Source organism: Eurosta solidaginis, chromosome 2, assembly GCF_040869045.1.
Source record: "Eurosta solidaginis isolate ZX-2024a chromosome 2, ASM4086904v1, whole genome shotgun sequence".
Taxonomy (NCBI): Eukaryota; Metazoa; Arthropoda; class Insecta; order Diptera; family Tephritidae; genus Eurosta; species Eurosta solidaginis.
Window position 1 is genome coordinate 308,268,300 of NC_090320.1, and position 25,891 is coordinate 308,294,190.

General features: G+C 37.7%; 1 protein-coding gene across 1 annotated transcript in view; it reads left to right on the top strand.

The window, feature by feature from the left end:
* The window catches only part of mtgo (miles to go), a 218,641-nt gene that overhangs the window by 182,764 nt on the left and 9,986 nt on the right, over nucleotides 1-25,891 (top strand). Inside the window, exons 4-7 of the mRNA XM_067769037.1 lie at nucleotides 13,746-14,022; nucleotides 14,168-14,661; nucleotides 14,780-14,989; nucleotides 15,057-17,465. Of these exons, the coding sequence (XP_067625138.1) occupies nucleotides 13,746-14,022; nucleotides 14,168-14,661; nucleotides 14,780-14,989; nucleotides 15,057-17,465 (3,390 nt within the window). The remainder of the gene's footprint in view (nucleotides 1-13,745; nucleotides 14,023-14,167; nucleotides 14,662-14,779; nucleotides 14,990-15,056; nucleotides 17,466-25,891) is intronic.

The window sequence follows — 25,891 nt, forward strand, 5'->3', positions numbered from 1 at the left end:
ATGACTTCTGCACAACATTCAGCAGCTTGCACTCCACATAAATTTAAACTATGACAAGCACAAGATGCAAATATTGCCAGGGAGTTATCTCTCAGGATATGACTCTGCGCTCCTTGCCCACGGCAGACATACAGTGGAATATTGTGCTTTTTTAGAGTGCTGCGAATCAGCTCAGCGATAGCTTCTCCTGTTTTTGCGTTACAATCGACAAACTCTAAGAAGCGTTCTTGGATTTTCCATTTTCCGGAGTCCCTGTCTAATAAAACATAACGCAATATAAAAACAGCCTGCTCAATATGCGCCGAATCAGGGGTTGCATCCACTATTACTGTGTAATACTTGACGGACTTTCTCTCGCCTTCTATCTTTCTAATTACTTGACTTGCACAGATTTCTATGAACTCATTTTGTATTCCATCAGACAAATAATGTGCTTGGAGGCGATTCTTTTTCGTTTGAGATTCCGTCACCTTCTCCAAATGTTCATAAAACAGAGGGGCATAATTGCTGATCAGTTCCAAAATACGAAGAAAGTTCCCTTTTTTCGGATTTCCGATCAATGAATTATCCCCTCTAAATGCCAATCCTTTTTCTCCAAGAAATAAAACAACATCAAGAATTCTGTAAATTATCTCTCTCCAGCGAGCTGCTTCATTTTTAAGGGTTTCCGCTAAGAGAAAATCCACTGAACTTGCATTTCGAATTCTTATTTCATATTGGCGCCACTCTATATAGCAAGTTTTATGATTTTGACTATTTTCATGTTCAGGAATTTTGTCATGTAGCCTTTTCCAACCTTTTTCTTTAGAATAACCTGAAGACTTTGTCAAAGCTGATCGGGTATTTTCGGAAATTTAGCTGAAAAGCCGGCATGGAAAACAAAAAGGCGCTTCTTTTGTTGCACTCCAAACGAGCCAATCACGCTTTACCTTTTCTCCGTTTTTATATTCAGCTGAGCAGAGCTCACAGAGTATATTAACTTTGTTCGCATAACGGTAATCCGTAACGGCATAAACTAATCGAGATAGATATAGACTTCTATATATCAAAATGATGTGGGCGAAAAAATAAATTCATGGCGTCCGTCCGTCCGTAAACACGATAACTTGAGTAAATTTTGAGGTGTCTTGATGAAATTTGGTATCTAGGTTCCTGGGCGTTCATATCAGATCGCTACTTAAAATGAGCGAAATCGGACCACAACCACACCCACTTCTTCGATATCGAAAATTTCGAAAAACCGAAAAAGTGCGATAATTCATTACCAAAGGCGGATAAAGCGATGAAAATTGGTAGGTGCGTTGAACTTATGACGCAAAATAGAAAATTAGTAAAATTTTGGACAATAGGCGTGGCACCGCCCACTTTTAAAATAATGTAATTTAAAAGATTTGCAAGCTGTAATTTGGCAGTCGTTGCAGATATCATGATGAAATTTGGCAGGCAGGTTACCCCTATTACTATATGAGTGCTAAATACAATTTTTTAAGTCAAATTTTAACAAAAAAATTAATATCTTTACAGTATATAAGTAAATTATGTCAAAATTCAACTCCAGTAATGATATGGTGCAACAAAATACAAAAATAAAAGAAAATTTCAAAATGGGCATGGCTCCGTCCTTTTTCATTTAATTCGTCTAGAATACTTTTTATGTCATAAGTCGAACAAAAATTTATCAATCATTGTGATGATGGTAGGAGCATAGATTCTATGACGATAACTGTTTTCTGTGAAAATGGGCAAAATCGGTTGAAGCCACGCCCAGTTTTTATAAACAGTCGACCGTCTGTCCTTCCGCTTGGCCGTTAACACGATAACTTGAGCAAAAATCGATATATCTTTACTAAACTTAGTTCACGTACTTATCTGAACTCTCTTTATCTCGGTATAAAAAATGGCCGAAATCCGACTATGACCACGCCAATTTTTCGATATCGAAAACTACGAAAAATGAAAAAAATGCCATAATTCTATACCAAATATGAAAAAAGGGATGAAACATGGTAATTGGATTGGTTTATTGAGACAAAATATAACTTTAGAAAAAACTTTGTAAAATGGGTGTGAAACCTACCATATTAAGTAGAAGAAAATGCAAAAGTTCTGCAGGGCGAAATAAAAAGCCCTTGGAATATTGGCAGGAATACTGTTCGTCGTATTACATATATAAATAAATTAGCGGTAACCGACAGATGATGTTCTGGGTCACCCTGGTCCACAATAGAACTCAGGCCCACTCCCTTTTAAAATACTCATTAACACCTTTCATTTGATATCCATATTGTACAAACGCATTCTAGAGTCACCCCTGGTCCACTTTTATGGCGATATCCCGAAATGGCGTCTACCTATAGAACTATCGCCCACTCCCTTTTAAAATACTCTTTAATACCTTCCATTTGAAACCCATGTCATACAAATACATTACAGGGTTACCCTAGGTTCATTTTGCTAAATGGTGGTTTTCCATTATTTTGTCTCCAAAGCTCTCAGCTGAGTATGTAATGTTCGGTTACACCCGAACTTAGACTTCCTTACTTGTTTTAGAGTAGTATGGAGTATGATTTGAAGGAAATGGCGACCAGAGTTTAATGATTTTCAATTTTAAAACAATTTTTTATAGCAACAAAATATGTATGTATCTATGAAATCCTAGTTAGAGTACTGTCAATACTGCTTTGCCTTGCCGGGCCCCCAAAAACCTCCCGTGCCCCAGGGCAATTGCCCTGGCTGCCCCGCCCCCCCCCCTCTCCGCGGCCCTGGTTGTTGTTGTAGCGGCATAAAATCTTCCTAATGGTTTGGGGGAGTACTGACATATTGGCCATATGAATTAAGGTAAGACCAAAAAACTCAGTGGGTTGCGAACCCTTTGCATAATATCTAACAAAGGCATTTAAATTGAATATTTGCATTATTTAGGCAAGGTGCACACGAGGCTACGCGTCATAGACGCGTATTAGTCGCTGCAGGCGAAATCTGTACGCTTTGATGTCGAACACATGTACTTGAATGGAGAGCTGCACACGAGGCGTAAGCTGCATGAAAGCTTCATGTAGCTAAGCGTACGTACGCTTGAAAAAAAGGAAGAACAAGAACCATAGAATATTATTTTAAGCCATTCCACGACCCCCATACTTGAAATTTGTAGCATGGCAGTAGTCATCTGTCCGAAAGGACTGCTATGATGAACCAGCGCCACAGTCAGTGACTGCTTTGCCACATCACTCATCTTCTCGGGAAAAGCCGGAATCTTAGTGTTATCTCCCTTTGGCACCTCCGAGAAAGCCAGAGTCTTAGCGTTAACTCCCTTCAGCACCTCCGAGAAAGCGGGAGTTTTAGCATTATCTCCCTTTGGCTTATCTCCTACTTCCGTAGTTGGAACTTCCTTCTGACTCGCAGCTTTCGAGTAGTTGCTACCTCGCTATTGGGGCCCATCTGTCTTACAGCTTTGGGCCTACTTGTCTTGTCTATGTGACTGCCCTGCCTCGCGGCTCTGGGACTGGGTCCTTTCTGCCTCTTGAAAGCAGGCTTGTCGCCTTCCGCCGAACGTTGCCTCTTCTGCCATTCGACGATTCTTCCTCCTCTTACCGGTTGCAGAACCAAGGGTTTCTCGCGCAAACCTTTTGAACTGCCTTCGACCTACTTCTACCGCTTCATGGGCCCATTCCAAGCGCTCGATCTCCACTTCTGCTGGGTCGACCATTACTCCCAAGCGTTGTACAATTCTTAGTGCTGCACGGTACTGCGAGAGAGCTCTTTTATTTCCCCTGCTCCGTGCCCTTCTCCACTCTTCTACACCGTTTTCATTTGTGTGCTTCTTCAACACGGAGTTCATTGAATCAGCACTACTCTCGCTCCCCGAGTCCGACGCATCGCTTAATGCGTATATGTCGTCCTTGGCTTGCGACTCAGTCCTCCTCTTGTCATCGTCCTTATTACAATTATGTAATGAGTCGTTCATCTTGGCCGTACGACCACCTGCCCGACAATGCGGGCTCAGCGGTCCAGTATTATATACGCGAAAAGAACCGTCCGCCACAGCAGCGCCCCTTACTGTGGTAAGGTCATCAATACTTCCCGAGGTGGCCCGGTATCGGGAAGGCTCCGTTCGAATACAGCCGAATTTATCCCCTGGCTGCAAATCGTGCAATAGACAAGGTCCGCATAACACCCTGGATTAAGGGGTTGGCAGTTCTTGGTCACCGACATCCCGACAGTTCGGCTAAGCCCTTACACCAACGACAAGGTGCCTACCCTAGTGAGGGCTTAATAAAGTTACTACGCCTCGATTTCTGCCTACCATAGTGTCAACAGTATATGTTCTTAAGCTCCTAAAATTTTTTAAATCTAGCCCAGACAAAGAGGATAAGTTATAATAAGAGCCACGAGTTTGCTACGAGTGGCGAGAAGAATGAATTGATGCCGAAGCTTTTCTATGAGGGATTTTTTTCAATTGACTCCCATTTATCCATGCGGTGTAGGCTAGTGTTGGGAACTATCGAATGAATTCAACTATCGACAGTTAGTAACTGAATGATTTTAACTATCGAATGAATTTTTTCATTCATTCATTTGATCTGCTCTTTAGCTAGCCTAAGGCCAGTACCGATTTTTTTTGTAGTACATTTACTATACAAAAGAACAATTTCTAGATTGTTTTGCTTATCCCCCGGGGGATGTGTTGGTGTGACTAAAATGGGGTAAATTTTGCTTCAAGTAAGGCAAGATGCACACGAGGCGTAGCTTCATAGACGCGTACAAGATATGACATGTAGCTACGATTTCCCTACGCCTCAAGATCTGCACACGAAGTTACTTTCGAGCGTCGCTACAAAAAGCAAACAATTATTGAAAAGAAATAAGAAATTAAATTTCTTCAGGTGTATCCGTCCCCGAAACCGAAGGAGAATAGGTATTAAAAGTTGTTTGCATCCCCGCGCCTTTGTAAATTATGAAAGGCAACTTTACACCACCGCGGACTAGAGAAAAAAGTGATTTCTATTTTCCACCACTCGTAACTGGTGGATGGTCAACAATGTCTAACCAAGCTTTTATTGACATTGAATACTCTTTTTCGTTTTGGTAATATACTTTTATTAACTAAAATAACATTTTCTAACTAATTACACAAATTTGCATACAAAAAAATGTTAACAAACATCTTGTTCTTCCTTTTTTTCAAGCGTACGTACGCTTAGCTACATGAAGCTTTCATGCAGCTTACGCCTCGTGCGCAGCTCTCCATTCAAGTACATGTGTTCGACATCAAAGCGTACAATACGCGTCTATGACGCGTAGCCTCGTGTGCACCTTGCCTAAATAATGCAAATATTCAATTTAAATGCCTTTGTTAGATATTATGCAAAGGGTTCGCACGCAACCCACTGAGTTTTTTGGTCTTACCTTAATTCATATGGCCAATATGTCAGTATTCCCCCAAATCATTAGGAAGATTTTATGCCGCTACAACAACAACCAGGGCCGAGGAGAGGGAGGGGGGGGGGGGGGGGCAGCCAGGGCAATTGCCCTGGGGCACGGGAGGTTTTTGGGGGCACGGGAGGTTTTTGGAGGCCCGGCAAGGCAAAGCAGTATTGACAGTACTCTAACTAGGATTTCATAGATACATACATATTTTGTTGCTATAAAAAATTGTTTTAAAATTGAAAATCACTAAACTAAAATCATAAGCAGCCAATCAAATACTATGGGGCATAGTCATAGTCGAAATAAAATGTGATTTTAAGTTAGATAAACGTTTTGACACAATTTTATAAGCGCTATCTGTCAAAAATGCCTAAACTAACTTAAAATCACATTTTATGTCGACTTCCCAAAGACTTAAGTGGTCGCCATTTCCTTCAAATCATACTCCATACTACTCTAAAACAAGTAAGGAAGTCTAAGTTCGGGTGTAACCGAACATTACATACTCAGCTGAGAGCTTTGGAGACAAAATAATGGAAAAGCACCATTTAGCAAAATGAACCTAGGGTAACCCTGTAATGTATTTGTATGACATGGGTTTCAAATGGAAGGTATTAAAGAGTATTTTAAAAGGGAGTGGGCCATAGTTCTATAGGTGGACGCCATTTCGGGATATCGCCATAAAAGTGGACCAGGGGTGACTCTAGAATGCGTTTGTACAATATGGATATCAAATGAAAGGTGTTAATGAGTATTTTAAAAGGGAGTGGGCCTGAGTTCTATAGGTGGACGCCTTTTACGAGATATCGCCATAAAGGTGGACCAGGGGTGACTAGAATGTGTTTGTACGATATGGGTATCAAATTAAAAGTATTAATGAGGGTTTTAAAAGGGAGTGGTTGTAGCTGTATATGTGATGGCCTTTTCGAGATATCGACCAAAATGTGGACCAGGGTGACCCAGAACATCATCTGTCGGTTACCGCTAATTTATTTATATATGTAATACGACGAACAGTATTCCTGCCAATATTCCAAGGGCTTTTTATTTCGCCCTGCAGAACTTTTGCATTTTCTTCTACTTAATATGGTAGGTGTCACACCCATTTTACAAAGTTTTTTCTAAAGTTATATTTTGTCTCAATAAACCAATCCATTTTTTCATATTTGGTATAGAATTATGGCATTTTTTTCATTTTTCGCAATTTTCGATATCGAAAAATTGGCGTGGTCATAGTCGGATTTCGGCCATTTTTTATACCGAGATAAAGAGAGTTCAGATAAGTACGTGAACTAAGTTTAGTAAAGATATATCGATTTTTGCTCAAGTTATCGTGTTAACGGCCAAGCGGAAGGACAGACGGTCGACTGTTTATAAAAACTGGGCGTGGCTTCAACCGATTTTGCCCATTTTCACAGAAAACAGTTATCGTCATAGAATCTATGCTCCTACCATCATCACAATGATTGATAAATTTTTGTTCGACTTATGACATAAAAAGTATTCTAGACGAATTAAATGAAAAAGGACGGAGCCATGCCCATTTTGAAATTTTCTTTTATTTTTGTATTTTGTTGCACCATATCATTACTGGAGTTGAATTTTGACATAATTTACTTATATACTGTAAAGATATTAATTTTTTTGTTAAAATTTGACTTAAAAAATTGTATTTAGCACTCATATAGTAATAGGGGTAACCTGCCTGCCAAATTTCATCATGATATCTGCAACGACTGCCAAATTACAGCTTGAAAATCTTTTAAATAACATTATTTTAAAAGTGGGCGGTGCCACGCCCATTGTCAAAAATTTTACTAATTTTCTATTTTGCGTCATAAGTTCAACGCACCTACCAATTTTCATCGCTTTATCCGCCTTTGGTAATAAATTATCGCACTTTTTCGGTTTTTCGAAATTTTCGGTATCGAAAAAGTGGGCGTGGTTGTGGTCCGATTTCGTTCATTTTAAATAGCGATCTGATATGAACGCCCAGGAACCTAGATACCAAATTTCATCAAGACACCTCAAAATTTACTCAAATTATCGTGTTTACGGACGTACGGACGGACATGGCTAAATGAATTTCTTTTTTCGCCCAGATCATTTTGATATATAGAAGTCTATATCTATCTCGATTAGTTTATGCCGTTACGGGTTACCGTTATGCGAACAAAGTCGATATACTCTGTGAGCTCTGCTCAGCTGAGTATAAAAACGGAGAAACGGTAAAGCGTGATTGGCTCGTTTGGAGTGCAACAAAAGAAGCCCTTTTTGTTTTCCATGCCGGCTTTTCAGCTAAATTTCCGAAAATACCCGATCAGCTTTGACAAAGTCTTCAGGTTATTCTAAAGAAAAAGGTTGGAAAAGGCTACACGACAAAATTCCTGAACATGAAAATAGTCAAAATCATAAAAATTGCTATATAGAGTGGCGCCAATATGAAATAAGAATTCGAAATGCATGTCCGCACTCTTGGAGAACTGCTCGTGTAGCTTTCCTACCAAAGGCCGTGAAGATCGGTCACGTGTATCCCAAAGATTATAGACACATTAGCTTAACATCATTTCTGCTCAAAACCTTTGAGAGGCTGATAGATGTGTACATAAAGTCCAACGTAGATGAAAAGCATGAAAAGCACAACACAGCATGCGTACACCAAAGGCAAGTCGGTAGACACCGCATTGCATAGGGTGGTAATAAGCATAGAGAAATCCCTGGAATATAAGGAATATGCTCTAGGAGTCTTCTTGAACATTGCCGGGGCTTTCAATAATGTTTCTAAATGGTCGACTATGGATGGTCTTAATTACATTAAAGTACATCCAGCCTTAACCAGATGGATCGGCTGCATCTTAAATTGCAGGAAGATTACATCACAATGGCTATTGTACGACGCCACGAAATCAGTGGGCAGGGGAACGCCGCAGGGAGGGGTGCTATCACCACTGCTGTGGTCGCTGGTCATCAGCCAACTGCTCAGGCGATTTGATGAGGGTCCCGTAAAACTTACGGCTTACGCGGATGACGTTGCAATTGTCATAAGTGGAAAGTGCCTTCCAACGATTAGCTCTTTGATGGATCGGGCGCTTCCGGATATTCATACCTGGGCATCAAATGTCGGGTTTGAAAGTCAACGCGGAGAAGGCGGATATGGTTTTGTTTACAAAGAGGTACAAGGTACAAGGACCAGGGGGCCTACTCTGTATTGCGATGCGAAAGGCAGTGCGATGCGAAAATAAATTGCGATGCGAAAGGTAATTGGAACTCTGTAGCGCTATCGCATCGCTAACAATGTCGCTTTTTTATTTTTCGCTAATTTTTTGCTTGAGTATGCATCACTGACCAAACTCAAAGAAAGAGAACAAAAGAAACAAGGCGATTACAATTTCGGCAAACGATTAATTTTTGTTGAACAAATTAAAAAAAGGATTCTGTAGCATTATGGAACGATTTAAATGAAGAAAGGATTGATTTAAATGAAGAAATCCTCCCAGTTCAGAAATTGAACTGGAAGAAGTGAACGTGATAAATACAGAAAACGTGGAAAATCATATAATGGGAAATATTGCTAGTTGTATCAGAGAACAAATAAAAAATGACATGATTTCAAATAGAAATGCTTTATAAAAAAGTGGTTTCGATTTAATTGTTATTTATTTATGTATTTTAAGTCCACTAGGATTACAAATTGTTGCTTTTGTGTTTGTTTTGTTTTTTGAGTTGTCCTATATATTTTTAAATGAATATAAAGATATCAATTTAAAAAATCATCAATTAATACTTACATATTTGAACAATGCGAATGCCTATTACTTGTAGCAAGAAAAATGCGAAATGAATGCTGTTTGACATTCGCTTTCGCTTTACAGAGTGCCGGCAATGCGAAAAGGGAGAAAAATTGCGAATGGGCAAAATGTGAATGCGAAAGTCAAAATATACATGCGAATGTCAAGATACAGAGTACCGATTTTGCGATTTCGCGTATTTTTTCTTTCGCATCGCAATACAGAGTAGGCCCCCAGGCCTATGTTAGGAGGGGTGACCTTACACGAGAAACCTTGCACAAAATATCTAGGAATCATCCTTGACAGTAAGCTGTCATGGAAGCTCAACGTAGAGGAGAGGGTGAAGAAGGCCTCAACGGCACTTTATGCATGTAAAAGAATGCTGTGGTGTACGTGGGGCCTATCGCCCTCTCTCTCATTGGGTTATTACAGCGATTGTAAGCCCTATTCTATACTATGGAGTTCTTGTTTGGTGGAAAGCCACACAAACAGCATACCTAAAAAAATTAGAGGGGGTATGCAGACTATCTATGCTTAGCATTACGGGAGCCCTGAAAACAACCCCAACGGCTGCACTGTATGCCATTCTGCACATTCCACCTGTAAACCTGGTAGCAAAGAACATTGCATTAACAACTGCAACCAGGCTCGGAGCCTCGGGCAGCTTGAGCGCCGACCATATGGCCATAGTAGTATAGCGTCATCAATCACAAGACGAAAATACTACCTGATTCCCTATCTGCGCTTCGAGGGAGATCTTAAGGCCATAATAGAGGTGGACGCTTGGCGCAAGGGTGCGCAAATGGCGGACGAGCCGATATATGTGTACACAGATGGTTCCAAAGTAGTGGAAGGAGTAGGGTCTGCGGTATACTGTGCTGATCCTGAAATAAGCATATCCTACAGGCTGCCGGATTACTGTAGCGTTTTCCAAGCGGAAATATTAGCCGTAACCAAAGCAGTAGAAACCCTGGAAGAGAATAGCTTAAGGTGCAACCGTGTTAACTTTTATATTGACAGTCAAGCAGCGATTAAGGCAATAATCTCGCATAGCACAGCATCTAAATGCGTGTTAGAGTGTAAACAGTCTCGGGAGAGAATCAGGACAGGGAGAAGCATACATCTATATTGGGTCCCAGGGCATATGGGAATATATGGGAATGAAAAAGCGGATGAACTAGCTAAAACGGGCGCATCCCTTGAAGCTTGCTCCGTAGACGTCCCGATTAGACTGGGCGAAATTAAGCGAAGGCCAGAGGTGCAAATGATCGACCAAGTGGGAAAGGCGTGGGTTTAAGTGCGGGGCTGTAAAGTGTTGAATATTATGTGTAGGCCTTACAACCTTAGACTAACAAAGTTGCTTCTACCATTAAAAAGAGAGGACTGTAGACACATGACGGGAATTCTGACTGGACACTGCCTTCTGGCGTCACATGCCTTTAAATTAAGCTTGGTCAGTGATAGCAGATGTAGAAAGTGCGGGTTGGAGGAGGAAACGATCCCGCCGCTATTGTCAAAGCGGTGAATATTTTGTCAAATATTTCAAATTATGTATAAAAAAACAACATTTTTGAATTGAAATTTTTTTCTCGTGAGTTTATTAAAAGAAAAATTATAAAAAAACTAAAAAAAAACATGCAAAAATGTAAAATTAACTTTTGCAACTCGTCTGCCGTAACAGTTCGTGGTTTCCAACAAAGCGTTGCCGCTAGAAACGGTGCGTGTACCGGCCGCTCTTTAGCGGTCGTAACATAGCGGTACCGCTTTTAGAGGAAACCAAGCCTTTATTAAATAAGGCTTATACATTAGGGTGGGTCGATTTGTATGGACGAAAGTTAACCGATATCGCGCCATCGATTTTTCGATAGGATTTGGGCTCAGGGGAAAAAGCTCAACTACGCATACCCAAAAAAATAATTTTCGAGCCTGCGAAATTTCATTTTTTTTTTTTACTTTTTTTCGACTTTGATTTTTAAGGTCCTACTAAAAAAAATTTCATATTTTTTTTTTTCAAAAAACTGTTACCGACAACGTTTTTAGCGGACATTTTTGGGTCGGACAGGGTGAAAATGTTACAATCAAATGAAAATTTTTTAGTAGGTCATGAAAAAAACCTTAAAAATCAAAGTCGAAAAAAAGGCAAAAAATGAAATTTCGCAGGCTTTTTTTGGGTATGCATAGTGGAACTTCTTTCCTGAGCCAAAATCCTATCGATATCAGTTAATAAATCGACCCAGTATATTATACATATCCTATCCAAAATCAGGCTTACATAAGCTGTTGTAATTAAGGGGTTGAATGAGGATTGGTGTGGTAGTATAACCTTATCATGAGTTTTATTGCACATTTAAAATTGCTTGGTTTTATAATAAGACACCATCTGATTTAAAATTCCTTTATTCATATTCATAATAACCTATTTCAAAACTTTATTTAACGGGGGGCCACTCATCGGCAGTGGTTCGGCCAACCCAGAAAGTGTCATGAAAATATTCCCTTCAAAATTCACTTGCCTGATATCGTTTAGAATCGGTGTAAAGCACATACCAAAAACTTGAAAAAAAGGTTCTCACACAGTGTGGAATGTAGAGTTCACATCTTTCATGGGTTCTTTAAAAGGACAAAAAGTAAATTTCCTTATTGAAAATAGTTTTATAGGAGTTCTTATTTTGCAAATAAAAAAAAATTACCTCAAACATATTACGAACACTTATAGACCATAGTGGAGTTTTATTTATCATGTATCCCTTTAAATTAAAACACAGATAGCATCTGCTAACTAATTTTTTTTTTTTTTAATTTTTATGAAATTGGAGTTAAAATTAATTAAAATTGTATATTCTGTTAAGTCTTTTATGGAAAAAATAATTTTTCCTCAAAAATATCATGAAAACTAATAGACTAGTGAAGGTTTTATTTGTCATGTATCCCTTTTAAGTTAAAATACAGCAGCATCTGTAAATTATTATTTTTTATGAATTTGGAGTCAAAATTTTTATTTTTATTCTGTTATGTGTTTTATGGAAAAAATAAATAAAACGGAGAAAGTTGCCTTTTAGTTTTTTATCTTAGGCTTAAACATTTTTATTTAGCCCTTTTTAGCTTTTGTCAATCTAGCCTTTTTTTTGAAAAATTTCTGGCAACACTGCTCATAATACATAAGATGGTGCTAAACGCATTTATATATTGCGTCATGCTTTTTAATATAATGTCAGATAGACAATTGTAACTTGTGTTTTTGCTTTTATTGGAATAAATACGGTCGGCTTTTGAAGTTCTCAAATTCTTTTATTTCTACTCATAAATAATGCTGTCACGGAATGTAAAATGCAAATAAAAGCAAAAGCGATAAAGTGCTACATGCACCATATTGGGTTAATTCATTTGTTTATATTTGTTTGACATAAGAGTCCCTTACAAGAGAATCATATTCAACTGTCAATAATACATTTTTATTGGTGCCTATAAATCGATTTCGTATGCATCGATCATATCGATATTATTAACGACCGCGAATCGTCATCTTTAGCCAAATCAGTACACAATTGTGAATCAAATTTGATTCACAATGCAGTACACGTCATATGTTTAAACATTTCTTACCTATTGTGGATTGGTACGCAATGTTCCGACAAGCTTTAATATAATTTAAAAAAAAAAAAAGAATTCTGTTTTGTTAAGTTTTTATAGAGAACTATGTCGTCGCTGAATGATAAAAGATCCACTAATACGTGCAAATCAAGTGAAAAGATGTTTGTAAATGTAAGTATGTATGTAAACGATAGAATGTCGTTAATTCTATACGACAGCATGTACACGTTCAAAAATATCAAGAGGGGTATCAAAAGACGCGTTTTGAATCCAGGGTAAAAGTATAGTTGAGGAGTCGACTGCTAATACGCTACCATAAATATCGAGAGAGATGTCAAACGAAGCGTCTTGATATCAGTATTAATAATCCGAAGGCGGAAAATAAAAATTTCAACTCGTTCAAAAGATATTAACGAAAAACCGAAAAATTACCCACGGGACCCTCCGAATACGGGGGTGGGATCCATAGTATTTTTGCGCAGAACACCTTGCGTTGGCGGCCTTCGGCCGTTCTAATACTGAGGACCCCACCTCCGGTTTCGGAGCACTCCGGGGTAATTTTTTTAATTTTTGAATTTAGTTGCACCTTTTTAGCATAATTTTCTATGAGCCATCTGTCAAACCCTATTTTATTTTGACTATGACTATGAGCCAATAACTGTAAGTAAGACTGAAGTTTGGTTGTGAAGTGCTCCTTAAGTAGGATAAGTTCTGATTGCCTATTTCATTGCTCCGATGTCAGGCATCTTTATTAGGCTGTATGCACTGTGGTTTCTATAGATGCCTATTCAAATTTAAACATTCTTATTAGGCGCTCCAGGGTCGGATATATCATGAAAAATATTACCTAAATTATATACATAATATATGTATGTATTTTATGGTACAAACATATGGGTCTGTATTAAATGCATTATTTAATATTACTTTTAATTCCAGATTACTGCCAATGGCACGTCCCACTATTATTCACCGTTGCCAACTGGTTTCCCACCTGGACCCGGTGGTGGGCCAGCACATTTTCATGCTCTATCAACTGGAAATGTACAGCCACATCAACAACAAGCTCAAACATCACAAACATTAAACCAACAACAGCAACCACACCAACCCTTGTCGCACTCTCCTTCGCCACCAAACAGCTATCATAAGGATGAACGGACCCAACGCCAGCACACAAAGTTATTACGGAAACTTGAACGGCAACGTGAAATGAGTAAGGGAATTTTGTATGCAGACTATGTATAAAAATACCTGCACACTCATGTTTTAAATATTTTATTTATTTAAATTAAACTTTCTTATAAAATTCGTTGGTACAGATCTAAATACATACATTTTTAATTTATTTACACTATTAGATTCTGGCGTGTCGACCCCAACGCATTCTCCATCCCCTCGTCGAAGCGATGTTAACGGACATCAGCCACTTGCATTTGGAAACAACAATTGCATTATAAGTGGGCCTCTTAATCATAATCAGAACCAAAATCATAGTATGCCGACATCCGGAATATTAACATCGGCCGCAACAACATCCACTTCTGTTACACCCACAATTAATTCAAGTAGCTTAGCAGGCAGCCAAATTCTCCAAAACACCAATCACAATCAGTATAATGCACAGCAAACACAGCAGCCATTGAACAACCATTTTCAAACTCGCCGAATTTCTCAAAGAAATGGCAATTTACCAGTAAATTCCCAACATGCTACTGGATCAGAATATAGTTGCATTGTACATTTGGCTGACACTTCGGAAGACGGAGAAGATGTTATATGTAATACTATTGAAGACGAAGAGGAGTACCAGGCCACAATAATAGAACAGCTTTCGTTTATAAAGAAACCAGATGTAAATATAATTTAATTTTATCTTACCGATATACATAGCCACATCTTTTCAATCAACATTTGAACTCTTCTACGAAGTATAAGTAAAAAAGGCTATAATAATTTCCTTATTTTGTTAGGTAATTAATTTAACATCAAGATCTGCAAAAATTATTTGGGAAGCACCTGTAATCAGTGACCCTCAAATAAATACCAGAAACCTACGCTATAATGTATTATTTAGTGACCGTGCCAAGGACTGCAAATACAAGAGTCTCTATAAAGGGGCATCATACGATTGCATTGTGCAAGATCTGCAACCTGGACAGGTATACGTAGTCCGGCTTCAGGTTAGTACACTTATGTACATATATTGAGAAAACATAAACATTTTAAAACATTAAAATTTTGTATTAGGTTCATTATGAAAAACTGCAGGGTTCTGCATCAGATCCAACCGAATTTACGACGCCTCCATGTGAGCCAGCTCAACCAATGCCACCAAAACTAGTAATGCGAACAAAAAATTCATTGCATTTACGATGGACGAGTACAATCTGCAATGGGTCGCCCATTCAACACTACTTACTGGAATATGACGAGGGTAAAAGCGGTTTACCAGCGGCATCCCGATCTGCATGTCAAGCTTCTGAAAACGATGTATTGCATTTTGTAGAGGCAACGAAAACCAAAGGCAAACACTATACCCTCACTAAACTGCAACCAGCAACTATTTACCATTTTCGTCTTGCTGCTGTGAATGAAGTTGGTGCATCATTATATTCCACTGTTTGCTCATATAGCACATCGAGCAACCCGCCATCAGCACCCAGGCCACCGAAACTTCAAAGTAGCAGTTCGAATTCTCTTCGCCTTTGGTGGGAAAGACGGCAACAGGATAATGATTATGTTTTACAAATACTTGATCGAGAATCAGGACACGGCTACCTTAACGCTTACAATGGGCCCGACTGTGTTCACGAGTGTTGCCAACTGCGTCGTGCAACGTCTTATCAGTTTCGCTTGCGTGCTGAAAACGAAGCCGGCAGCTCCCCTTGGTCTAGTGAGGTCACCTTTCAAACGTTACCTGAGAAACCAGGAAAACCAGGTAAACCACATGTTAAGGGGAAAATACATGGTACACATTTCCGAGCGCGATGGGATCCTCCCACAGATACGGGAGGTGGAGAAATTCTTCGCTATTTTCTTGAAATTACATCTGGTGCCAAATTTGAACGGATCTATAGTGGCTCAGATACAGAAGCCACGTGTGATCGTCTACAACCAGGTACTACATACCAGTTACGCACCTCTTGTGAAGGTCCTGCAGGTCCTAGTCCGTATTCTGATGTGGCACATATAACTTCAGAAGCTATAGTACCTGCGGCACCACCACCACCATATTATGACAATCCGCCAGGCCCATATGCAGCTGTTTTAAGACTTGATAAGCCAGAATACAATGGTGGGGCGCCAGTACAAGAATTTGAAGTTCAAATGAGACGGCCCTCAGATGAACAGTTTGATATTGAAAATAAAACTATTGAGCATTCAATTATATATCGTGGACGAGAAGCGTATTGTGTAGTTAAGGACTTACAACCTGGTTGTCCTTATGAAGTACAAGTTCGTGCCATCAACCGTATTGGTGCAGGCGCTTGGTCATCATGGTTTCGTTTCTCAGCAGCTGCTGCACCTCCTAACGCACCTAACAATTTAAAAGTAGTGGTTAGATCGGCGACACATTTATTTGTGAATTGGCAAGAGCCAATTTGTAATGGTGCACCGATCTTAGAATACTGCTTGGAGAATGCAACTGGTCAAATTAATTCCGACTCTATTTTAGAGAAATCATCAACACGGACACTCTCATACCAAACATGTTATCAGGGTGGGCAAACAAGCGTTGATTTGCGTAATTTATTACCATTCACTATATACTACTTTCGTGTAAACGCTATGAATATGGCGGGTGTCAGTAAGTGGTCAACGAATATAAATGCACAAACACCAGCTGCTGTTCCTACTGCTCCACAAATACAAGACTGTGAGTTTACCGCCAATGAAGTATCGCTTAACTGGACAAAACCTGAATGCAATGGAGCGCCCATTACTGCTTACGTCATTGAGTATGCTGAAAACTCAATTACCACAACAGATACTAAAACAACTTACACAGTCACCGAATTAATGCCAGAGACGACATATAAATTTCGTTTACAAGCCATAAATAGTATTGGTGCTGGGCCATATTCTGCGTACGCGAAGTTCACAACGTTGCCTTCACCTCCAGCGCCTCCGTCTCTTGAATGCACAGGCGTTGGCCATAATTTTATAAAATTAAAGTGGGGTGAGGGAAAGAATTTGGATTTTACCAAATATTATGTAGAAATGTTTGTACATCGTGCAAAAGAGTATCAGATTGTATATTCTGGTACAAATTGTATGTGTAAAGTAAATAAATTGCAGGAGAGAACGTCCTATACCTTTCGAATATATGCTAGTACCGATCGTGCTGGTATTGGAGATTATTCTGATGAATACATTTTTAGTACAACTCCGACTTTGCCAAGTAGTATTAAAGCGCCTCGTGTAGCCATGGAAGGAGCTGCTGCATGTTTGCTAGCACATGGTGCCGGCGGTGTAGGGGCCTTCATCCCATCTGGAATGCTTCCTGAAACACCAACTAGCTTTATCGCGGGTTTTGGAAATTTGTCGTTGGGTGTACCACTCACGCTCGAATGGCAAAATTCTAAGAACACTTTCAATGATCGCGTTGAGTATATATTGCAATATGCTATTGGAAAAGATGGTGAATTTAAGCAGGTGAGTTATAGCTACATTTATGAATGTATTCATTTTTATATATATTAAGCTGTGTAAAAAACCCTAAGTTTGTTTTTTGTTGAAAGGACCAGAAAAAAATATTAAGCTAACTAAGCACCATTTACATTCACTGTTTCTCATAATAAAAGTAACCGCCGTAGGGATGCGAGTCCGACTCTTCTAAAGCTCCAAAAATCCCGCTATTATTGAAAAGTAATCCCGGGATTTGTAACATCTTTCGAAAAAGAAGAAATGCGGACGAAAAATTTCCACATTGTTGCACTTTTTGTGCTAACTTTTTAACTTTAAAAATTCCCGCGAGCTTTGCGTTTAGTTTTGATCCTTACCTCCTTATGTATAAAAAAAAAAATAAAATAGGTTATAAAGCTCTTTCAATTGGAAATTCGTATGAAAATGTAATTTTTAAAAGCTTTATAAACCATTTTTATTTTTTTGTGAGTAATGACTCTATTTATTTATTTTATGTTATAGAGTAAACTATATTTAAAAAAGAAAATTGCCAAAGCATTTGCAGTAGAAAATATTGCAAAAATTTTAGAAGAATTAAATGACGAACACCGTGGTGCTCTGTGTTAAAAACTCTTTCCAGTGAAGTAAGATTTATTTATTAATATTCAGAGATTTTTTATAACCAGAGCTGCTCAACCCCTATACTCTTATAGCACTTTTAGGTAATTAGCTGGCAACTGTTAAAACTCCTCCAAAAATATCGGGAGAGGTGTGAAAAGACGCGTTTTGGACCCATCCGCAGCGGAAATTAAAAATTGTATATATTTTTTTTTTATATGTTTTATTTTTTTTTTATTTACGTTGTGGCAGCGCACTGCCCTCAAGTGGCCCGATGAAACCAGCCTAATCCTGTTTTTTTTTTTTTTTTAATTCATACATACTATTTTTTATTTTTGTTTTTGTTTTTTTTTTTTTTTTTTTTTTTGTATCCTAATTCTTATTTATGTGTTATTTGAGTCTTTGAGAGGCAGTGGCTTCAAGCGCCGAGATCTAAAACCGCTCAGATACAGAGAAACTCATCAGCTGAGAAATATAGATTCACAAAATACAATAGACTAAAAGTATAAATATAATTTTTTAATTATTAAGAGAAGATAGAAGCGTCTTTTTTATGGCACAGAGGGAGTCCGAAACATCAATTATTCTCGAGTGAGAGTTATAATCTTCACACAAACATAGAAAAGGTTCGTGCAGTTGGAAATTGCTTCTGCATTGTTTAAGAATTATAGGTTTATAATGCCTTGAAACTCGGCATGGAATATTCAAGTTTACTTCGTTCAAAAGAAATGGGCTTGAAATCTATCCATTTAAAAGTCTAGCCATAAATAGTACACCAGCGTTTCTCTACGACTTGCAAGTGAAGGCAGATGTATTATTTTTAATTGATTAGTGTAAGGAGGAAGATTATACGGAGAGTCCCATTGAAGATTTCTCAAGGCGAAAAGTAAAAACTGTTTTTGAATTGATTCTAGTCTATCCACTTGAACTTGATAACGCGGATTCCAAATTATCGATCCATTGTCTAATATCGGCCTCACCAATGATGTAAAAGGGTTTTTGTAACGTAAGGATCACTAAACTCTTTTGCCCATCTTTTCACAAATGCTAAAACTCATCTCGCTGTATTGACTGTGGCATTAATATGAGGGTTGAAACTAAGTTTGCAATTCATTGTAACTCCCAAGTCAACAAAAACATCAACGCTTTCCATAGTTTGGCCATTAATTGTGTAGGAAGCTGGCTGTATGTTCCCACGTGAAAAACACATGGATTTACATTTTTCTATGTTGAGAGGCATACAATTCGCATTACACCAAGTAACTAAAAGATTTAAATCCGCCTGGAGTACAGAACGTTCTTCAACCGACGCGTATGACTTAAAAAGTTTTACGTCGTCGGCATACATTAAAATTTTAGAATATTTTATAGTTGTGGAAACATCGTTTATAAAGATCAAAAACAGAATAGGACCGAGATGGCTGCCCTGAGGCACACCGGAGGGAACATCGATGACATTCGAACAAATGTTTTTAAAAATGACTCTTTGAGTTCTACCGCAAAGATAGGAGGAGAGATCCAGCGAGTTAGGCCAGGTTGAAAACCAAGCAATTCGAGTTTATAAACAAGTAATGAGTGGCGTACTTTGTCGAATGCTTTGCTGAAATCAGTGTATATAACGTCGGTATGATGATTGTTTCTAAACCCATTAAAGACATGAGTTGTAAATTCAAGCAAATTGGTTGTGGTTGATTTGGCTCTACAAAAGCCATGCTGAGAACTATCTATCAATGTAGAAATCGAAAATGTAAGGTGATTAGTAACGATTGCTTCGAAAAGCTAGGGATAGCGAAGAGCTTTGCTATTCCACGATAGTTTTCAATAGACGACTTGCTTCCTTTTTTATGGAGTGGGATAAGAAAAGATTCCTTCCAAGCCGTCGGGAAAATTCCATTTTTTAAAGAGAGGTTAAACAGATCAGTAAGGGGCTGGTAAATGTATTCCGCACATTTTTTAAGAAAACATGTTGGGATCAAATCGGGACCGTATTTGAAGGATTCTTTTAGGGTATTTAGAAGTAGTAGAACATCTTCAGGCAGCAAATGTGGGGCATATATTGAGTTACTACAATGGAGCTCATACGGATAGATTGTAGGTGATGAATCAACCACAGCAGAGTAATTAGAGTGAAAGAGTTGAGCGAAGAAGTTTGCAATCTCTTGATCGTCGCTGGAAATGCTATTTCTAAACTTTATGGCAGAAGGAAACCCGTTAGTTCTGCGTTTAGAATTTACGAAATCATAAAAAGACTTCGGATGGCAAATAATGTTTCTTTTAATTTTACATATGTAAGCTTTATAACACTTTTTATTAAGTTCAAAATACTTATGACGGAAAATAGCGTACTGTGCATAATGAGAATGTAAACCGGTTCTCTTACATAATTTGAATAAACGTGATTTCTTATTTTTTAAAGCTTTTAAATCTTTAGTAAACCAGGCTTGCACTGGTTCAATGTACGAGCATGTGCGTTTGGGCATATGTTTTTCAAATAAAGTATAAATGGTTTTATTAAAATGTAAAACGTTTTCCTCTACATCCTCTTTATATCGAGGCCACGTTATCTCAGAAAGCTCTTTATTTAAATTGTTGAAATTAGTTTTGGAAAAATCAAAGCATCTGGTAGAGACACGTGTTTTGTTAGTGCAGCCGACTTCGTTGCTTATGATTTCGTAAGTTATCTCAAGAGAAGGATGGTAAACGTCTTCCGGCAAAATAAGAGGTTCACGCCGATTTATAGCGAATTTAGATATGTCGTCAACAAATGCTAAGCTAAGAATTTTCCATACTTATTCGGAAAGAAGCTGATCTGATTAAGGCAAAGATCAGTAATTCCATCCAAAAAGTCATTGTTATGCATCTTGGATGATGCGGGGACAATATTGTGATCAACGGTATTCCAAGATATATGTGGCAGGTTAAAGTCGCCTAAAACAATCATTGAGTCCGTGGACTTTATCATCGAATTGACTGATTGTAACAGTGAAATATGGTGCATATACACTGATAGATCAGAAGACGGTGGAATATAGCAAACGGCTAAGTAAATATGACCCCGGCCTAGTAAGATTCGGATGCATTTAAACTCGATGGAATCAACTTCGGCTAAATTAACATCTTCAGATGGAATTGAAAGATTCAAAGCGTTAGGTGAGTCTTCTATCAAAAGATATTTACAAAAAACCGGAGCGCGCCGAAACCGGTGGTGGGATCCATCTTAGTATTTTTGCGCAGAACACATTTCGGCATTAGCGGCCTTCGGCCAAGATTATAAAAAATTACCCTGGATAGGTCCAACACCGGTTTGGAGATCAAAGCTAAACCTGCGCAAAACATTTTTACCCACAGTTCACGTGTTCATCAAAATTACAACAACTACAGATACAAATTTACACTTCAAGTTAAGGCGAATTCAGTACAAAGTGTTGTTATCCCAATAGCTCGTTGCTTCTTCTTGATAATCATCCTTACAACGCCTTGTACACCATAATGTTAGTTAATCGAAATCAATGAAAGTTTTAGTTTGACTGATTTAGTAAATTTCAAAGCACTCCCGTATGCCCTCACATATAAATAAAATTCATGTTTTGATTTTCATATGTAAGTGCAAAGCAAAAGCACTTTCATATGATGAACGAGCACTTCGCTATAAAACATGATTCAATTACTACAGGTTTGTTCTCCAGCGAAAATTGTAGTAGAAAAGTACCTTTAGCAGTATATTAGTAATGATAATAAATTTGTAAATGCCAACAGGTTTTTGAGGCAATAATTCATTTCCCACTACATATTTCGTGAATTGATTTAGAGATATGTTGGTTTGGTCATTCTTTCAGAATTTGTTTGAAGAATGCCGTACGTAAGAATTTTATTCAAAAATACGCTCTCAAAATTTGTTTCAGAAACTCCCTATCTGAGCATAAGTTCAATGCATTTTGACATAAGAGGGAGTTAAAGAAAGTCATTCTGAGATGGGCGTACTTCAAGCTAATTCTGATATAGGGCTTTTTGTTTTTTGTGAGAAATTTTTGAAAGGTATTTTGAGATAGGACGATTTCGAACTGGCAGCCGGCATGGGGTGATACTCTACTCAGCAGCCGCAATGAACTGACAAATAAAAGAAAATGGCTATTGTCTTAGAACTTTATATTCCGGCCTAAATTTTGACAGAAGAGTTAAGCTTTTGTGCGGTCCTGCTACACAGGGAGTATTTCCCGTTTTATTTTGAAATTTCGGAAAGCTCTTTTCCGTTTAAGTATTTATTGAAGTGTTTCGGATAGACCGTTAATTTAGAATATTCGGAACACCTTAGTTCGATACTACCTCACGAGGTCCGAATATTCCAAATAAGTATATACATAATATTCCAAATATAAAACGATTACATAAATTCTTAAATGGAGACGAATATTCCGAACATACGAAATAAATAAGTTAATACACTCAATGAGTACATTCCGTTATGACATTTTATCGTGAATCGATTTACTAGTCGAGTTTTCGACGTTGAACGATGAATTTTAAATTGGTTTAGGTTTCGTATGTTCATAGGCTTACGAAAGTGCATGATTTCTTGGTATCCTCACTTTTCATAAAATTACCTGTGTCCATCCACACTAATAGATCATGGCATGGTTACTAAATTCATCATAAAATTAAAAAAATTAAAAAAAAAAATTCTAAGTTCAGTACTTATCGGGTATTTATAAACTAATAGCTTCTTATTCCTACTACTAATATTTTTCGAAAAATCGCAAAGAATCAAGACAGTTAAAGGACGTCAATTCGATTTTGGAGCAAACTGGCTGCAATTGTCAAAAAATTGTCAAAAAATTTGTCAACCGAGCAAACCTCTTGTGATTGAATCATGGTTATAGAAAACAAATTTACACTAACACATTGAAAACTAAAGATTATTGAAAAATATTATGGCACTGAAAAAAATTTGTATTCAATTGATTCATTAAGAAAAACTTACTCCAGTCTTTTTAAGGTTTAGACCTCGGAATTTGAAATAAAACTTGGAAACTTACATACTCCTTTATTTGACATAATGCTAATGGTATTAAAAGCCACGATATGTCGCATGTGCAAGACCAGGGTTCGCAAAATTTTGTACTTCGCAAATACCTTGCTTCCTATGTCATACTCGAATTTCGCGCTCAGTTCGAAGTTGAACATCATGAAATTCTCCACAGGTCTAGCCTGAAATACTTTTTCGTGGTCTCATTCATTTCTGAGTTAAGACTCGAGCAGTTGCTGAAACTTTGCATCTATCCAGATTAGATATTAATGAAGCGAACTCGTTGAAATATTGTATTTGGACTAACTTTGGGTCGCCAGCAACATCGATTCTAAATTTAAAACAATGGGCGTGGCTCCGGCTTTTTTAGACTCAGTTTTTCACCAAAATTCCGAAGCTGTAACTCCGGTAATAATTCACGTATCGTAAAAAAATTGGTGGGGATAATCTGAATGCCATATTAATACAATAACAAACGAAGTAAATATCAACCGGTGGTGAGTGAAGTTGTAGTGCTGGACTTTGAGAATTAAGTTTGATTACTCTTGAGTATTGTGACGATAAAGCGATTCGCGAAATGTTTGAAGCAATCGATACATTAAAACTTTTGAACATTTTGAATATTTAAAAATTTATTTTTTAAAAATTTATTTTTTAAATACAAGAAAAATGTCAGTTTACTTATATACAATTTTGTACACGTATTGTGATTTGCACTTCAATATAAACAATCTTGAGCAGAACTGTTTATAACAATTCAATGAATTTATGAATTTGTGCTAAATAATTTTTTGCATCGAGCTTGTTTTGAAATACATATGTATGTACCTTATATTCCTTTATCAAATATGTATGTATAAAAGCATTTTTAAATATGTATTGTAACGAATTTATTGCAATTCCGCTTATTTGCAACCTTCTACTAACGTTCGAATCACTAAACTGTTGAATAAATAACTCCACTATTCAATAATGCAAAATGGTCTTTATTAAAGTACTTCACAATAACACTTATACTTCGCAACTGATAGCTTGCTTAAATCAAACTCAATGCTGATTGCTCAGATTGCGCTCTTTTATACTCTTCGATTTCCTCGTTCCATAATTCTAGGCGATTCCAGAATTTACTTATTTACTAGCTATAAAATTATAACTACAGGTGCACGTTTATAGCTTCTCATATGCGCGTGTATATGTGAGTGATACATGCACAAATTATTGCCTACTTTTGGGAGTATCTCAGATATATGCATGTGTTTGTGCGTTGCTCTCCGCTGCTTGTATGGACATACGTGTAGACATAATGATTAATTTGGTTATGTGCATACAAGTCACTGCTCAGTATCGGCTTAGAGATGATAGTACCCCTTAGTGTTGCTAGTATTCGTCACAGTATGTACACATTTGTCTACCTGTATTATTTTGTTTAGTTACAGAAGAACTAAATTTGTTTCATTAAACATTTTGGGAAAAATTTAAACAACGTGGCATCAGGACGGAGAAGGCGACAGCTGTTCCGATTATACCTTGTAAAGTTTTTCAATTATACTGTGACGACTATGAGTGATACTAAGTGATACTCACATCCCTAGTCTGATGCTAAGTAAATAAAGTCACAACAACAATAAAGCAGACAGTCGCTTGTATCTACATAAACGAATCAATCATTATGACTACACATATGTAGGTACACGCAGCTGAGAAGCAAAGCACAACCATATGCAGACATCTTATTTGAGATGCTCCTAAATGTAGGCAATCATAATTGTGGAAGTGTCGCTCACACATACAAGCATGGGGTATGAGAGAAGCTATAAAATCGTGCAATTTTAGTTATAGCTGAGAAGTTTGAGAGCTCATGGACAATGCTAGTAGATTCTAGAAGATGCGAACGAGGAAACCAGATAAAAGGCCGCAGATGTAGAGGCGCTGGAATTCAGTTTGATTTGAGTTGTCAAGCAGTTACGACTAAGACGATATCTAGCGAGCAAATGCAGTATTATTTTGAAAGTCAGTTTCCTTTAAGCTATCAGTTTGGTTATTAAGCCATTCGTTGCACAGTTTGAGTGCTATTGTGAAGTATTTTAATAAAGGCCATTTTTCCATTCTTCAATATTGGAGTTATTTATTCAACAGTTTAGCGATACGAACCTAGCAAAAGGGCAAATAAGAGGATTTGCAGAAAATTCGTTATAATTGGTGTCAGAAGAGGAATTGTTGAGTAAATTCCGAAGATTGGGAATTTCATTATGCTCAAAGATCTGTTGGCTTCCCATGATTGGTCGGATCTCTATGCTTGCACTGATGTCGATTCGGCTATCTCTATATTTTACAGTACGCTTGATAGCTTCTTTGATACCTGCATTCCTACTCGCTATACCCTATGTTCGAATAAGCCCCCTTGGTTTTCAAGGCAACTTATCAGACTTAATAACATCAAATCTAGGCTTTATAAGAGGTTCAAGAAATCTGGAGCATCTGCTGACCTCTCTAAATATCTAATAGCTCGTTCTAAATTTCACCGTCTTAATCAGCTTTGTTATAAAAATTACTTGAGTTGTTGTAAAGCCCATTTTTTTAGAAATCCAAAAAAGTTTTACAGTTTCGTAAATTCAAAGCGGAAAACTTCTGGGTATCCTTCCTCATTAACCTTTGGAGGTAAAAAAGCTTGCACTGATGACGACGTTGCTGAACTATTTTCTGAGTTCTTTAAGTCCACGTATTCATCCAGTGGTTTTCATTCTGGTCAATATCCCTATCGCTTAGATAGCTCGAATTACATTAGGAATCCTGCTATTGATGGTAATATTGTTCT